Below are 18,669 nucleotides of genomic sequence, written 5' to 3'. Positions count from 1 at the left end.
GGTGAAGCACTATATCAGCCACATCTTGACTTCTTTTAGTTGCGCATAATATGGTGACCCTCCCGCTAATGTATGATCCTTCAAAAATACATGCATGATAAATTGCGATCTCTCTCCGAAAACGCCAGCCCCCCCCCCCTGTAATTTCTGTCGTTAGCTTACATAACAATTAAAACCAGTAGTTATGTAAGTTAGCTGATACTGGTTCAGTTATTCCTGGAGAGAATACTACAGTTATTGGGGAGGGTCAAGTTTTAGAATGTTGGACGAGGGAAGGGTAGACAAGAGGTTGGGGGAGGGTCACATTTTATAGTACAGGTGCGCACGGACTTCTCCCGACCCACCCCCCTGTAATTACTGAAGGCTCCCTTACAAGTTTGGCAAGGTGGTTTTGTTGCTTTTTTTTCAAAATTTGTCATGTCATGCAACGTGAACAAAGTTGAGTAGTTCTAGGAAAGAGTGTTCATCGTCTGGCTACTTCGAAATGAGAATTATGTAAGATCTTGGATGGCGGAAAAAATATGATCTCGTCATAGCCTCCCTCCAAGGTTTAGTTGGTCATTTCTGACAAATTACACCGGAGTAGGATATGTAACAAACTACTTCACACGAGAAGGGTGGCTTTAAGTATTGTAAGGGTTCAGAGACATCTGCTACGCTGAATGTGTTTCTTAGCAACATGTCACGTCAAGTACATGCTGCAAGGTCATACAGCCCACAGGAGAAGATTTCAACGACATAACATGTCAATGACTGACATAAATTCGGCCATCTGTGTCTATAGTAATTGATCGATGAACGATGTTCATTAGGGGCAACGCGTTAAAAGGGTCTGCAGCAAGTTTATAGGGTACCACTGACATTCTGTCGGTAAACACCACTGGCGCACTTCCTTACGTTGAATAGTCTTTATTCAGCATTTCAAGGTCATCGACCGAATATACTGACAACGCACATGTATAATTCATGAAGACAGGAAGCATAAGCGTAAACCTTTTGGCAAAACTATTTTAATGTCAACATCCTTCCTCAATGATATAAGACAGGAAGTAAGGAAGTAAAAGATACTTATTCATACAAGTTCATCAATGTCATTTGAAGACATCAAAAGTACAAATTTTCTTTCGGGAGGAGGGAAACAAAAAGATGGTAACTACCCACTTCTTACAGTATCAGTAAAAGGTCAATTCAATCCATTACTTTCACAAAATAAATTCTGCAAATTGTATCTACGTGTAGTTATCTATCAGTTTCTATTCACGATGGTTATACAACTTCCCCTGATCCAGTTGAATTTGTATGTTTATTGATTCCAGATAATGAGCACTCTTTGCGGGTACTGTCATTGCGTTGGCTTACAGCGCCCTCTGTAAGTACAGACCATCAAGACACTTTCTCGAGGTCATATGTTGTAACAGGCTAAACCTAAATAGGACAAAAGTCATTGTAGATAAAGGCGGTTGCTATCTTGCAAGTCCAAAAAATGGAAGAAAAGCTTTTTGATGGAGAAAGTTTCGATGTTGTATCGTACAATGTAGTGCAGTGAAGTGGTCAGTTGCCACAAACCTCTACCAAAACATTTAATAGAGCTTTAAGAACAAGTACTTTTTCTCATGTTTTGTGTGCTTAGTATTTGACGCTATGATGTCACGAATACCAACTCCGAAGAGTGGGGTACTCTAAACGTCAATGTTTAGAGCGTGTACAATATTTGTCTAGTAAAATGTGTTCTGGTCGTTCTGCAAATACTCCGAATGTCGCGTTTCTCGGAAAAAGAGGGAGGTACCATGTTTGTTTTTACACAGCACAGAAATGTTTACATCAAATACTAGATCAAATCCCCCTTGGATGCCGAAAAGGCATATACCAAAGAAAATACTATTTTAAATGTAGTCACTGTCATATTCATAAATCAGGTATTAGGGTAAGTAGAATGCACCATGTGAAGGATCAACTTCTCCTTCGTAATTTACAAAATGTATGAGTGCAACAACACAACTATTGAAAAACTGTTTATGAAGTCTTGTGTTTAAAAATTGTACAAATTAACTGTAATGTAATTGGTACAGACAAACTTCTGCAACACTGATAAACTTTCCTGTCTTACAGAAATCTACTCGCACCATAAAGGTGACTTTCAGCTGTTAGAATCCATGAAGATATCGGGAAAATCATTCAGCATTATGGTTACATAAAAGTTTCAGGAATGTACAGTATTTATTAACAATCACTTTGTTTCATGAATACTCAGCTAAAATGTTTTAAACACCGCAATGAACACAACTTTATTTTAAAAACCTCCCAGACATTTATGATCACATTTATAACCATCTTTCCCCCACTGTGTAGTACAATGACTGTCAACAGCCAGAAGGGAATGTCACTGTAGGTAAAAAAAACTCGTCGATAGCAAATCCAGCGTTGTTAAAAATGTCATGAGGAGTGCTGGGTCTTTAGAGATAAAGTAAACTTTGTAAACATCGTAGCACAAGTGATTATGTAAAGCAAAGCCTTTTTGACGTTAGTTCAGTAATCATTTCTTCCAGTGCGCTTCCATTTGAAATTGAAGACAATTTCAAATGGAAGGCAGGTGTAGGCAAATATCACTCATATCTCTGAAAAGTACTATATATGTTTTCAATATCGCTCTAACATTTACAACATTTGTAAATGACTTCCTTCCGTTGAGGGCGGATGGGTTGCAGGTCTTCTTGCATTCTGTTGATGGAATGCTCTGCACGCTCAATTATACAGTGAGAAGAGCAACTGTCATTACGGCGGCCGTGACACCAGCCAGTGTCTGCTTTAGTCGTTTCCCGTTACCCACTGCGCCTGTTGAACGAAAAAGCAGTAATTTTGTACTTGCAGGGAAATAAAAAAGAATATAGTATGCTCATTTTCGTGATTTAGCGTCTTTTGCGTCTAATTGAACGTGGCGTGGGGGTCCAGCTTTTCCAGGCATCGCAATCAGAAATAACCTATCAAAAACCTACCGAGCCAACCAAGTGGATCAGGTTGACCACGGGTATGTGAATATGGTTAAATGCCGCTAGTCAGCCTCTTGGGCGTCGGTTTGAGAAATTGCACAATTTTGGTTTTTTTCCTGTTTTTGTTGCTTTGTTTTGTTTTTTTGTTTGTTTGTTTGTTTTAGTGCATCGTACATGTCATAATACGCCAAGCACCCTTATGGTAGCAGTGCTCTAAGATTAGTCTTCTTATGACACAATATCACGGGCCAACAAGTGATTAAATGATGGTGTCACCGTTGCCCATACTTGCTACATCAAACTTAGGGACGGACCATTAGATCTTGGGAGGGGGGTGGTCAAAAACAGAAAAAAAAAATTTCAGAGCAGAAAGTTAGGAAAAAAAAATCTTCAAACTAGTTTGCAAAATAAAAAAAAAATAAATAGAAGACAAAGGCGTAAAAAAAAAATCTGCAAAAGTCTTTAAAATTTTGAATTTTTTTTAGATTTTACCGACAGTAAGCAACTTTCTGTATTTTTAATACATCCTCCCGGCACATTTTTAATTTTAATTTATACATTTAGAGTGACTGTATCCCTTATACTGGAAGTTGTGATTATCTTATCTTTTCAGAACTTTTGTATTCTGATCACCTGAAATTATGAAATTATAGAGCCTGTTTTCTACTTGTTTCCTGCGTACAAACCAAGCAGGTACACTAGGTAAAACATTGAAACTATGGTATGGTTGTCAAGACAGAAAGTTGTATTTGCCTTTTAAGATCAAGGTAAACAGATGCAGGCCACATCAGTTTCATTTTTTTCACAGCATTTTATTACAATGATGAATGCAAGAATTGGTGAACAAGTAGAACACGTCAATAATGATAAAACAACATATCAAGTCATTATGTATTATTTTGCTTTTAAAAAGGCATTTTCAATTCTTTTTTCTCAAAAAACAGCCTCAAATAACAACAGCAACCTTGTTTTACATGTTTAACATTCAACAATACACTACGTAGAATGCCATCTATCCAACAAATCCCAACACAAAAACACATAAAAGGGTTGAACTTTGAAAGTTTCTCGATAGCAAATACTGAATAAATCTGCATGGTTAATCGTTTTTGTGTAGCAAATTTCAAAGAAATTGGACAAGCCCTTTCAGAGAATACAGATTTTTTGACCATGAATGGCATAAATTGCCCAAAAAGACAAATATTGAAATTTCAACACATCTATACACATCCAATCAATTTGGACATGCTGCTACAGAGAAATAGATGTTTTGATCAAAAAAAGGGCAACAATTGCTCTAAAAACACAAATATGCAAATTTCACTATATTATTTAGCTTATTTTAGCTTCTCAGCTTGTCAAAATCAATTGTAAATCATGAGATATGCATGATGTTTGGTGGGGTGAATGTAGGCATTTCACCACGCAGTAGAAAGGGAAGCCAGGAAACCAAAATAGTCAATTTTCAAAACTATACGAAGCTACTGAGGAGCAAGAAGACCATGTTTCAGAGGAAGATGTGTAATCCGAAAAAAATGCTCCCAAAGTGCCACCAAATAACACCATTTTTATCTCTATTTTTCAAAAGCTCCAACAGCAGGAGGGGGACACCCCCTCCTGACCTCCCCCCGCAAAAATACTCCCCAAGTGCCACCAAATAACACATTTTAATCTCTATTTTTCAAAAGCTCCAACGGCAGGAGGGGGACACCCCCTCCTGACCTCCCCCCGCAAAAATATCCCCAAGTGCCACCAATAACACCATTTTAATCTCTATTTTTCAAAAGCTCCAACAGCAGGAGGGGGACACCCCCTCCTGACCTCCCCCGCAAAAATACTCCCCAAGTGCCACCAAATAACACCATTTTAATCTCTATTTTTCAAAAGCTCCAACAGCAGGAGGGGGGACACCCCCTCCTGACCTCCCCCCCGCAAAAATACTCCCCAAGTGCCACCAAATAACACCATTTTAATCTCTATTTTTCAAAAGCTCCAACGGCAGGAGGGGGACACCCCCTCCTGACCACCCCCAGCAAAAATACTCCCCAAGTGCCACCAAATAACACCATTTTAATCTCTATTTTTCAAAAGCTCCAACGGCAGGAGGGGGACACCCCCTCCTGACCTCCCCCGCAAAATACTCCCCAAGTGCCACCAAATAACACCATTTTAATCTCTATTTTTCAAAAGCTCCAACAGCAGCAGGGGGACACCCCTCTCCTGACCTCTTCCCAGTGACCGCTAGCATGGCCGCTTGTGGTGCTTGGCACCACATGTTTGCCCTCTTTTTATGTTCAAACAGCGACGAACGAGAAAAAAAATTATAAATCTGAAAATTTACTCTGAAAAAAAAAATTGCACAGCTAATCTCAATTGGAAAAAAAAAATTCAGAAATTTACAATAGTAAAAAAATTTCACAATTTCATTGTGACCCCCCCCCCCCTCCCAAGGTCTAATGGTCCATCCCTTATACCGGAACACAGTCCCTCCACAACTAGAGGGGCCGTGACCTAAACTTGCCTTAGGGGTCAAATGCATTGTAAAAGGTTCGACGGCTTTGCATGTTTAAATCACATTGAAGAATTATCCCACTAATATAGCGAACTATTTATGTCAATTCTCAGTGAATTTGACGTACTTACCTCTCAACACGATTGGAACTAATTTGGGACAATTGGATCTTCAAATTTTTCAAATTTCTCAAAAGTGTTTAGTGCCCTATAGCTGATAGTTACAATATTACAAAGTAGTCATAAAAACGAAGGTATAACTTAAAATGAAAAGCAGGTGAGCTTACATTTGCAGATTAAACCGACATTAATTCTCCATCCAATTATCCCAAATTAGTTCCAATCGTGTGTCTCGTTTATTGTTTATTTTTCAAAGTAAACTTTCAATTACAAAGGGAATTCTACCGTAAATAACCTAAATTTCAAATTCTGGGCTATTTGTTTCTTTATGTCGTAACTGTGACTTGCCGCTAAAGTGAAATCCTTCAGATACAAAGCACCCAATACACAAAATATAATGTGTGAATTTTGAAGTATCGTAATGGGTTTGGGGAAGTCAATGTTACTCTTTATTACATGCCTCATTTATCGAACGTCGCATGCTCCACAGGATTAAATTGTAACTTGGTGATGACCGGCGGCATAGTCATCATTTGACTGAAAGCGACGCGGAACTATTTTCAACTTTTTGATTTGAAAATGATCAAATTACATGTTTTACATAGGAAATACTGTTAAAGTTGTGTATAAAAATCGATAAATCGAATAACAGTGATGAAAATAAATCAATGCGCAGTTCGATTATAAAGGTTAACGGATTTCGTCTTTCATTGAAATAGAGCATTTCGACAGTTAAATTGTATAAGCTCATTGTGAAGCCAAAAGTTCGGAGTGAAAACTATTAATAGACTGAACAGAGGCGTGTAATAAAACACTGCAGCCAAAACAAGGGACTATGTACCCTAGAGGCAGGAGACAATATGCCCTCCTGACGTTGATAAAATGGTCACCTACCCTCGGATACTTAGTCCCCTGCTTGAGCTAAAATATATATTCTACTTCCCCTCCTACCTGGCGTCGTGTCACTGTCGACAGGTCGGGGTGGTACGTCGCTAGAGGGCGCAGGAGTGGTCAACTCTGTAGCCTCTGTCAAAACACTGGATTTTATGTTCACCCAATACAAGTCATGGTTCTTTGCTACCGTGGCTCTGAAACATAGAGTGATCAACCTACGAACATTATTATGACAAAATCATTTAACCAATGCTTGCACATCAGTTGCGAATGGTTTGCCGTTTCTGCAGACAGGGTCATCGACTGCTCGGTCAGATATTGCCAAAGGGCAAATCTGCACCACAAGAACGGTCCTCGCTACTTTCGTCAAGGAAGGAGAACACTGACGATTTTTGTGTGCCATGTTGTTGTGACTACTTCAGTGTGCTTTTTCACTTCATCCAAAACTCAATTCTCGTGAACCCAAGCACTGCATCTGTTCAATCATACGCAAGGTATTAAATTATTTTAAGAATAATAACTTGTGTAAAACCTGCGTAAATGTTGCTGTTATATCACTGCTTACTAGACGTACCCATAATCAGCATACAAAGGCCAGAGCTTTAAAGAGTATGACCGATACACTCAGTTAACTTGGTAATCTTTTGCGAAGTGGCAAGGACCAATATCGGCCTCGTGTTGACCGTATGAATATCATGTTTTTCTGTATACTTATATGTGGGTAAAGAAATGAATTTTGTAAGGCTGCGTTCACAAAAAATGGTGAGGGGGAGCTGGAGGAGTCATGATTGAAATCTTTTTTTTCAGATCCCCCCTCAATAACCTAAAAAATTTTCAAGTCCCCCCCCAAAAAAAACATATCATATAGCCGCAGATTTATTAGGAATGGTCGCAAAGTCAAACTAATAATTTATCGCACAGTTCTGGTCACAGATGTTCAACACTACCTCTTATCAGCAGTTCTTTAATGGCACCAGCTGAAGAGCACACAAAATGACGATCATGAGAGTGTATGCAAATTGTGAATTCCTGGCTACATTTTACCAAATTGTGAAAAACTGAGCTTAGAGTCTTTACTGTTCAAAGTTTTACTTTTGTGTTATTGTACGATGAGATGTGAAAATTTCATTCACTGCATGAACTTGAATGGTTTGACAAATTGATTTTAAGTGATTTCCGAGAAAAACTCTGACTTTTCATCGTATATTTGTAGAAAATCAAGCATAGTGATCTTTTTTCTCTAATATTTGATTGTTCTCATATTCCAGAATCGCTGGTAATTGTTGAGTAGTCCTCCATGTCTTGCTCTCTGGCCTGATGTTGTTTACAAGTACATGTATGTTTCACTGTCAATTGAGTGTTCATATGACCCAAACTCTTCTTCAACTACATCAGAGTCGGAGCTATCACTGTCACTGCCGGTAGGCAGTAGCTGTATTAACTTTGTATTTTGACAATATTTTTGTTCAGTTTTACAACTGCGTTCTTGTTCTACTACCTACAGCATGTTGAGCTGTCCAGTATTCAGCTTGCCAACACAGCCTGTATACGTGTACCGTGCATTTGTATCATTGATTAGTCTGTACTCTAATTCAATTATCACCAATATTTAGATATATAGGCTTTGGTGAAAAACTGAATATTGTGTGTTTAAGCATGCTGCAGAGGGATACCAAGAAACTGTATTTGATACATTGCATAGAAATATTTAAAAAAATTTTCAACAGTTGCAGCTTCTGCCCCGTTACAAGGCCAACTTGTTCTTTCTACGAAAATTTAATGGCATTCATAAATTTTTAGATTTTTTCGAGATTGAAGTCATGAAATGCGACAAAATGGTTCTAGATTTTGTTTAATTATTATTAACATTAGAACCATTGAGTGACATCAAAATTTTCGGGGCCAAAATATTTTCAGGTCCCCCTTCTATAGGCAGAGCAAAACTTTCAAGTCCCTCCTCGACTACCCCCAAAATTTTCAAACCCTCCCCTGAATCCCCCCACCATTTTTTGTGAACGCATCCTAAGACATAGTCTACTTGATAAAAAACTGAGGAGGGAAAGTTAAGCTTTCATATCTCGATGCATTTGCCCAAGGTCTATAGGCTTACTAAATCGAGAAATATTTACAAAGTAAATTGAAGAAGAAATTTCAGCAGGCTGTCGTGCTGATGTTGGGTTGATCGTAAACCCGGAGACACTGCTGCTAGCGCCCTAGCTATTTTATAGACGGATGACAAGCGGATATCTATAGTTAATGTTACCATAACATACAAGAGACTATAGCTTATTACTAGGTATATTTTGTTTACTATCGCCAGTAGTCTGTACACAATAAGCTATCTTTTTCAGGAACATCTTCCTTGCTGACAATATTCTAAAAAATATCGCAGTGGGCTACTTTTTTGACGATCAGCCGGTCCTAAATGACTTTGAACCTGCAGAACTAGTTTTTGCCTGTAGCAGAGAGTAGTACATGCAAAAGCACTAAGCGTTGCAAGAAAAGAGCAATTTGTTATTGAAAAAATATACAGGTGGCATATGAGAAAGGAAAATGAATGTATTTAACAACGAAAACAGGATATAAGGTCATGTAGGTGGTATGAAAACTGGTAATTCCGTTCACAATGTGTTACTCACACGAATTCGATGTCGCCTACGCCGTTACTCGGGGCGTTCCAAATAAACGCGGTTCCTGCAGGCTTAGTGTTAGTATTCGAGTGTGTTACACTGTCGTCAGTAGCGCTACACGTCTTCAACTTTGTATTTACAGGGACGCTGGAGAAAGATCCAATAGGTGTTGTTTGACCCGGTCGGCGCGCTTGAAGTAAAACTCCGGAGAAGGGACTTCCAGATATTGTCACTGTGGGGAATGGAGACTATAATTTCAATTTACTTGTCGAAAAAATTGTATGACACAGTTATCGTACAGAATACTGCTAGAATAACTAAGCAGGTATGCTTGTTGCTTTAAAATGGTAATCATGACAGTCACAACCATTATGATTGTTGTTGTTGTTGTTTTTGATGTCGTCTTCGTTGTTGTTTGATGTTGTTACATTTTTGCCAGCTCATTTCGCAATAAATGAAAAATTTATTAACCTCACCTATTCTGACGATCTATGAACATTGGAAAAAGTTGAATGTCCATCAGCAGTAACTTTCTTTATACTTTTGTTTTTAGCCTATACAGACAGCCTTTAAGTGTTGACTGTTTGACATGGCGATGCCGTTATTCACAACTCAATTACAGGTTTTAGACGAAAGGTCGCAGGTTGCCTTTATGGAACAAAGGCGCACTTTTACCAGACTATTCCATTGCCGGCTGCTTAAAGGTAACAGGGTCAATCCAGATTTTATGCATGACAAGAAAGGAATTTCTCATTGAAAACTGAATTTCAAGAGATAAAGTACTCATAGATCTAGTCATAACGACATAAACATTTTTCTAAAGCGCGTTGAACTTTCGATACGGCTGTTGCGTGACGTCATCATGATAACCGACATTGTACACAGACCAAGAGGCTTTGATACAACTGACCTAGAATAGAAAAGCACTAACGAGTACTTTTACTTGTGTACGAAAGTGTTTCTGTTCAGGCGTGTTCTGCCTCGTAGACTTTGCCCATCCAAACATCGACTGCAAACGTCGTCCAAATCATGATTAACAGAAGACAATGGGTGTTCTCAAAGGAGCAGGTTTTTGTCAGCTCTATCTAAAAGCAATGGAAAACAAAGGACTGACACCATTGTAACTCAATGTCAACAAGTACTAATGCGAGAACCAGGGATTGAGAACTGCCCTTTAAAGAGCAACAGTCTATGGATGTGTATCTGTGCGTTATAAAGACAGTCAGACAGACAGACAGACAGACAGACAGACAGAGAGCCCAACTCACCTGATACAGTTCCCCCGGGAGTATAGGAATTTGACGATGCGGCCAGAGTGTAAATGTTTGAGCTTCCGTCTTGTGGTGATAAGGCTACGCCCGTCTGTCCGTTAACGTGGCCTGGTGTCATTGTCGTACAAGCAGAATCCGGGGCGCCGGAGCCGTAACCAGTGACCGAGACCTGCAGTAAACTAAAAATTAGAATTCCCAAAAGGGCCGAAATATACCGGCGTGGATGCATTTTGTGCCAAGAAGTCGATCAAACGGCCTCAAGAAAGTGCCGGGCGTTAACGTTCCAAATATATTCTACTGCCGTAAACAACTGTTCACCTACAAAGGTCACACACAGTCCGTGGGTGGAGGAACTGTTGTTAAGAACTGTAATATACGCGCTTTCTGTATATGCACACAACTAGCCTTATACCTATTGTTGAAGCATTTCACTGCTATTGAATGGCCTGTGAAACTTTCACTTTCAACAAAAATATTCTTTGATACTGCTAGGTAATATGATTACGACTGGATTAGAATATTCTAAAAATACCCTTTTACAGTAATGAAGTACGCCTAAAGACAATTCTGCCGTAGAGTATGTTCATGTAGATGGCATTTCTACAGATTGTATCTGTCATGTGTCATATTCTATGACAAACATAGTTTGGAGCACACAGTATTGAAACAATAAGCGGAATTTGACACTATAGCAACTGTTGTAAACATGCAACATCAATGAAGATCACAGGGAATAGAGTAATCTTGTTGTTGTTGTTGTTGTTGTTGTTGTTGTTGTTGTTGTTATTAATAGGACGGGAGTGACGTTGGGCGACCTACGTCGTTTTTTGGTCACGATTACAGTTTTCTTTTACAATTAGGGCCTATCTACAACATCGACAAACAACAGCAAGGAATGACACATTGTTTTTTAATATTTTTTATTATCGTCATCATCATCATCATCATCATCATCATCAACAACAACAACAATAACAACAACAACAACAACAACAACAACAACAAGATTACTCTATTCCCTGTGTAAAGATCAACTTAATTGCTTAAAGCAATATACAATACTTGCCTTCGATGGCGCCATTGATGTTTTAGTAAGTTAAAGGTTGAAATTTACTCAATAAAGAAAAGAACACAAATTATTCCCGAAAATCCTTGATGCGACGTCATTTGCAGAAACTGTGAACGGCACGTCATTTCCTCAAACTAATGCATCCTGCACCGAGACCGAAAAGCTGTAAATTTTGATGTGTTCAACTCTTTTTTGTTCCGTTTTACGAAACACGTCTTTGTTTCACCCACAAATCATGTATTGACACGCCTGATGTACCAAGTGGGTCTCTTTTCACCAAATGAAGGGACAGTGATTTAACAATAGTCAACATAGACTGTATGTGTGCAGTGTTATTCTAGTCGGGCTAGAGTTCATTTGTGAGAATATAAAATTGCACATTGCACACGACCCAGAAAGTTTCAAGACCGAGATTTTTCTATTTCAATATTCCTATGGAGAGGGAAGAAAATGTTACTTGTTTGCGACACTATATTTTTAAAAGTTTCATAAATCATTATGATTGTTTCCATTTACAGGGTACGGGACAACGGGGAGAGACACTATATTTGGACGATTGCATCGGATGAGGTCGATCGACACTGTGACCCAACGACAACGGTGATGAGACGACATGCATACATTGGCGGGAATCAAATGTCTTCCCGGCCCAGTCGGGTGTCGGTCGTACGTACTGTAATTTTCAATGAACGAACTGTGGGTCACAACCTGCATGTATTGGATCCTGTCCTAAATTGCTATGAGCAAAGCATTTAAGTCGCACGCCTGGTTACCCTGTAGCTTTCACATAACTGGATGTGGCTGTAGTGTACGGGTGACACAAATATTGGCGCCTTCTTATGTAACATTATTTCAAGAACATTATAACGAGTTTTCTCATGAGAAAACTTGAGCCGTCCTTTTCTCAATTAGCCTGGTAGCGACACACAACCCCTGAGAGGTGTTAACAGACATACTGTAAAGGTCTTCATCACTTTCTTCAGATCCTCGAATTCTGAAAAAAGATATGTCCACCATGCGATGACAACCCCCTCCGATATCCAGAGGGCAAACCCTGATAAATTAAACCTGTATTGTAGGGTATAAGAAGACGTCTTCACTAACCTAAAAGTTTGCACACTTAGATGGAAGGGACAAAATCATATGTTGATGAGAGGGCCGGGAACTTTTGTCGTTAGGCGAAAGGGAAGTAAGGACTTCTATAGGTGGGGAGAGGGTCACTGGAGAGTTTTGGTTGTGGGGAGGGGAGAGGGAAGTATTTAGTGGGAGGGGAAGCTTTTTAAACTCGTTGCGGAGGGCAGTTGACGAACAGTTTTTACTTTCCCCTCCAACTTTTCTTGTCCTAAATTCTTTTAAATGCTATGTTTACTCTGAAAACACACTAAAACTCCTTTGCTGAAATTTCTCGAAACATGTTGGTTGTCTTGCCCTGTATCATCATTGAGTTGGGAGCCCACAGAAGGCCTCTATGTACCGTGTTCAGACTCCTTCTCTGTGCTACCTCCACCACGCCCTTCGTCCAAAACTGTTCTCGTGAACCATAACTCATTTTATGGCAGTCACGCTGTCTCACGTGACCTTAAACCCTCTGCGTTTTCTTTCCGGTCGGTAAACATGGAAGTGTGTCGGGATGAGCTGTGTCAACTTTGGACGGGGAGAGTCATGTTTTACGAATTGGAAAAGATGGGAGGATCACATTTTTATTGGACTATAAAGGGGGAGTCACATTTTACCTAATAGAACATCCTTGAATTGCCCCACCGGTCCACCCCCAGAATGTTAACGGAAAATTCCAAAACCTCGAAACAATACTGTGATGAACTATTCAATGACTATTCAATATTATCTCATCCTAGCCACCTTCCAAGGTTTAATAGGTTCCTTCTGACAAATTACACTGCAGTAGGGTAACAAACTACTTCACGTGAGAAGGGTGGCTTTAAGTATTGTAATGGTTCAGAGACATCTGCTACGCTGAATGTGTTGCTTAGCAACATGTCACGTCAACTACATGCTACAAGGTCATAGAGCCCACAGGGGAAGATTTCAAGACATAAACTCGATATGTCAATGACTGACATAAATTGGCCATTTGTGTCTATAGTAATTGATGAACGATGTTCATTAGGGAAACAAAAAAGGTCTACCGAAACTTTATGGGATGCCGCTGACATTCTGTAGGTAAACACTGCTGGCGCGCTTCCTTTACGTTCAATGGTCTTTATTCAGTATAAGGTCATCGACCGAAGATACTAACAATACTCATGTATGAAGACAGGAAGCATACTTTTTGTAAAAATTATTTTCATTTCGGTATCCTTCCTCAAAGCCATAGCACAAGAAGTAAAAGATAAGCTTACCTGTACATGTAGTAAGTTCTTCAATGTCATTTGAAGACATCAAGAATACAGAGTTTCTTTCGGGAGGAGGGAAATAAAAAGATGGTAACTACCCACTTCTTACAGTATCAGTAAAAGGTCAATTCAATCCATTACTTTCACAAAATAAATTCTGCAAATTGTATCTACGTGTAGTTATCTACTCAGTTTCTATTCACGATGGTTATACAACTTACCCTGATCCAGTTGAAATTATATGTTTATTGATTCCAGATAATGAGCACTCTTTGCTGGTACTGTCATTGCGTTGGCTTACAGCGCCCTCTGTAAGTACTGACCATCAAGAAACTTTCACGAGGTCATACGTTGTAACAGGCTAAACCTGAATAGGACAAAAGTCATTGTAGATAAAGGCGGTTGCTATCTTAAAAGTCCAAGAAATGGAAGAATGGCTTTTTGATGGAGAAAGTTTCGATGTTTTATCGTACAATGTAGTGCATGCAGTCAAGTGGTCAGTTGCCACAAACCTCTACCACAACATTTAATATTTTGTTTGCTTAGTATTTGGCGCTTTGGTGTCACGAATACCAACTCTGAAGAGTTGGGGTATTCTAATGTCAATGTTTAGAGCGTGTACAATATTTGTCTAGTAAAATGTGTTCTGGTCTTTCTGCCTATAGGTCCCCCCTATAGGCAGAGCAAAACTTTCAAGTCCCTCCTCGACTACCCCCAAAATTTCAAACCCTCCCCTGAATCCCCCACCATTTTTTGTGAACGCATCCTAAGACATAGTCTACTTGAAAAAAAACTGAGGAGGGAAAGTTAAGCTTTCATATCTCGATGCATTTGCCCAAGATCTATAGGCTTACTAAATCGAGAAATATTTACAAAGTAAATTGAAGGAAGAAATTTCAGCAGGCTGTCGTGCTGATGTTGGGTTGATCGCAAACCCGGAGACACTGCTGCTAGCGCCCTAGCTATGTCCCTTGTTTTGACTGTAGTGTAATAAAACACTGTAGCCAAAACAAGGGACTATGTACCCCCGAGGCAGGAGACAATATGCCCTCCTGACGTTGGAAATGGTCACCTACCCTAGGGTACATAGTCCCCTACTTGGGCTAAAGTATATATTGTACTTCCCCGCCTGCCTTGCATCATGTCACTGTCATCAGGTCGGGGTTGCATGACGCTAGAGGGCGCAGGAGTGGTCATCTCTGTAGCCTCCGTTAAAAACGGTGGATTTTCTGTTCACTCAATACACGTCATGGCTCTTTGCTACCGTGGCTCTGAAACATGAAGTGATCAACCCTCGAACATTATTATGACAAAATCAGTAACAAATCCTTGTACATCAGTAGCGAATGGTTTGCCGTTTCTACAGACACGGCCATCGACTGTTCGATCAGATATTGCCAAAGAGAAAATCTGCACCACAAGAACGGTCATCGCTAGTTCATCACGGAAGGAGCACACTGATTGTTTTTGTGTGCCATGTTGTGACTCCTTCAGTGTGCTTTTTTACTGCTTTCATCCAAAACTCAATTCTCGTGAACCCAAGCACTGCATCTGTTCAATCATACGCAAGGTATCAAATTATTTTCAGGCTAATAACTTACGTAAAACCTGCGTAAATGTTGCTGTGATATCGTTTCCAAGACGTACCTATCAAATCAAAATAAAAGGGCTAGAGCTTTATTATAAAGTGACAAAGTCGGCCATTTTTTCATGAATTTTGTTTGATGCAAGATAATACTTATATTGTTTGACATGTTGAAAGATACTGAATGAATGGGTGACCATGCATATATTCAACCCCGGTTTTAGACAAGATACATGAAACCATCGCGAAAATGAATTAATGGTCAAGACCATTAATTCATTTTCGCGATGGTTTTCATTTATTTTCATTTAATTCGACCGGGTCGAATATATGCATGGTCACCCAGTATCTTTCAACATGTCAAACAATATAAGTATCATCTTGCATCAACAAAATTCATGAAAAATGGCCGACTTTGTCCCTTTAAAAAGTACCGATACATTCAGCCAACTCGCCAACCGTTTCCGAAGTGGCAAGGAGATTGGGATGCCTTGATATTTTGTCGACTTATCCTGCATGGCATGGATATTCGCCCACCATGCAGTCTCTTCTTTATGCAACTCAATATCGCTGTGGATTTTTACCACAAGACACATTCGCCTGTATATGTATGTCTCGTCAAAAATATCCTGAAATATGCTGAATAGGACGACCATTGATATGGCGGAAGGTATAGTTGCACAGAGATTCAAAATCAATGCGGGCAAAACACTTCTCACCCATATCGGCCGTGTGTTGACCGTATGAATGTCATGTTTTTTCTGCATACTAATACGTGGGTAAGTGAATGAATTTTGTGAGGCTGCGTTCACAAAAAATGGTGAGGGGGCTGAAGGAATCGTGATTGAAATTTTATATTTTTCAGACCCCCGGGCCCCGTCAATACCCTAAAACATTTTCAAGTCCCCCTCCCCCGTCTATATGATCAAAATTTTTCAAGTCCCCCAAATTATCATATAGCCGCATATTTATTAGGAATGGACGCAAAGTAAAAATAATCATGTATTGCGTAGTTCTGCTCGTAGATGTTCAACACTACCTCTTATCAGCAGTTCTTAAATTGATTCATTTTAAATGCATCGGTGGACGTTTTGGATTTATCAGTCTAAGCCGACTTGAGTTTATCAATGGCACCAGCTGAAAAGCACACAAAATGACAATCATGAGAGAGTGTGCAAATTGTGAATTCCTGACTAAGTTTTGACAAATTGTGAAAAACTGAGCTCAGTGGCCTACCGAATTTTTTTTTCAAAAGTAAAAGACATATACAACCTATATGATACTTACAAATGTTTTAACAAAACTGACAATACTGGAAAGTTAAAATGTTCCAGCAAATAAATGTTTCAATCTTAGAAATTTGGGGCGTAAAATGGCAAATTTAGTAAAAAATTAAATGATTCCATTTAAATGATTCCATTTAAATTAGAGTCTTTACTGTTCAAATTTTTACTTTTGTATTATTGTACCATGAGATGTGAACATTTAATTCACTGCATGCATGAACTTGAAATGAAGGGTTTTATATATATTGAATTTAAGTGTTTTCGAGCAAAAATGTGACTTTTCATCGTACATTTGTGAAAAAATCAAGCATGGTGACCCGATCTTTTTTCTCTAATATTTGATTGTTCTCATAATCCAGAAAACAACAATCCCTGATAATTGTTAGGTCTCCTGGTCTTCCATGTTTTGCTCTCTGCCTGATCTTGTGTGCAAGTATATGTACGTTTCACTGTCATTAATTGTTCCTATGACCAAAACTCTTCTTCAACTATACCAGAGTCGAAGCTATCACTGTCACTGCCGGTAGGCAGTAGCTGTATTAACTTTGTATTTTGACAATATTTTTGTTCAGTTTATACAGCTGCGTTCGTGTTCTACTCCCTCAAGCATGTTGAGCTGTCAAGTATACAGCTTGCCAACACAGCCTAAGTGTACCGTGCATTTGTATCATTGTCAACAACTTTAATCTGTACTCTAATTCAATTATCGCCGATATTTAGATATAAAGGCTTTGTTGAAAAAACTGAATATTGTGTGTTTTCAGCAGCTGTAGAGGGACATCAAAAAATCTGTATTTGATACATTGCATAGAAGTATTGAAAAAATTATCAGCAGTTGCAGACAAGGCCAACTTGTTCTTTTTACGAAAATTTAAAGCCCCTATAGCTGTAACTCTTAAATTTGTTGACCTAAAAAGGCTTTCATTGTGTCTGCTTTCTTTAGATTCTACAAATTTAAAGGGTATAGACTTTTACTACTGAAAAATTGGACAATATAAATTTTAACCGTTAATTTGATTTCCCGTCATTTTTAAAATCTGGTAACATTACAAAGAAAACAAGCATATGATGTCCAAGTGGAAGACATTCAGCATTATGCATTACATTGGACTACTCTGTTGTTTCTGTGAAGATTCCAATGCATATATGCACGACGTACAGTGTTTTTGCTTTATTTGCATGAGGGCGCCATTTTATGTTTGGGCAAACGTTTATTATTTATATCTCAAAATTGCACATGCAGTCCCAGGGAACAGTTCATTATATTGTATAAATACTCCTCAACGAGTACATTCCCACGAACTTGTTTTAGTTTGGAAGTAAATTCACAAAAATAATGCTAACAGATACAGCTATTAGGCTTCAACGGCATTCATATATTTTTAGATTTTTTCGAGATTAAAGTCATGAAATGCGACAAAATGGTTCTACATTTTGCTTAATTATTATTAACATTAGATAACATCAAAATGTTGAGAACCAAAATATTTTCAGGTCCCCCTATAGGCAGAGCAAAACTTTCAAGTACCTCCTCGACTACCCCCAAAATTTTCACACCTCCCCTGAATTCCTCCAGCCCACCGCACCATTTTTTGTGAACGCATCCTAGGATATAGTCTACTTGAAAAAAAACTGAGGAGGAAAAGTTAAGCTTTCGTATCTCGATGCATTTGCCCAAGGTCTATAGGCTTACTATATCGAGATATTTACCATGTAAAATCGGAGGAAGAAATTTCAGCAGACTGTCGTGCTGGATGTGGACACGAGAATTGCCGATGAAAATATGAGAAAGAATGAAGAATACTGCTGTTAAACCTTGTTTTGTGTACGTGCCTTTTTCCTTGTTCTCTCCCTTCTTGCCACATGTTTCAACTATCTTTTTCAGGAGCACCTTCCTTGCGGACAACATCGTAAAGATATCCGGCGTGGATGCATTTTGTGCCAAGAAGTCGATCAAAAAGG

General features: G+C 38.9%; 1 protein-coding gene across 1 annotated transcript; it reads right to left on the bottom strand.

The window, feature by feature from the left end:
- Window positions 1-895: 895 nt before the first annotated feature.
- Window positions 896-10,773, bottom strand: LOC139131390 (putative defense protein 3). The gene is made up of 4 exons (XM_070697416.1): window positions 10,411-10,773; window positions 9,152-9,374; window positions 6,570-6,706; window positions 896-2,832 (listed from the first exon to the last, which is right to left on the bottom strand). The coding sequence occupies exons 1-4, from the start codon at window positions 10,640-10,642 to the stop codon at window positions 2,747-2,749; spliced, it is 678 nt and encodes a 225-aa protein (XP_070553517.1). The 5' UTR covers window positions 10,643-10,773; the 3' UTR covers window positions 896-2,746.
- Between the last annotated feature and the right edge of the window lie 7,896 nt (window positions 10,774-18,669).

Source organism: Ptychodera flava, chromosome 4 (assembly GCF_041260155.1).
Source record: "Ptychodera flava strain L36383 chromosome 4, AS_Pfla_20210202, whole genome shotgun sequence".
NCBI lineage: Eukaryota > Metazoa > Hemichordata > Enteropneusta > Ptychoderidae > Ptychodera > Ptychodera flava.
Note: the sequence above shows the minus strand (reverse complement) of the source record. Positions and strands in the feature narration are given on the sequence as shown.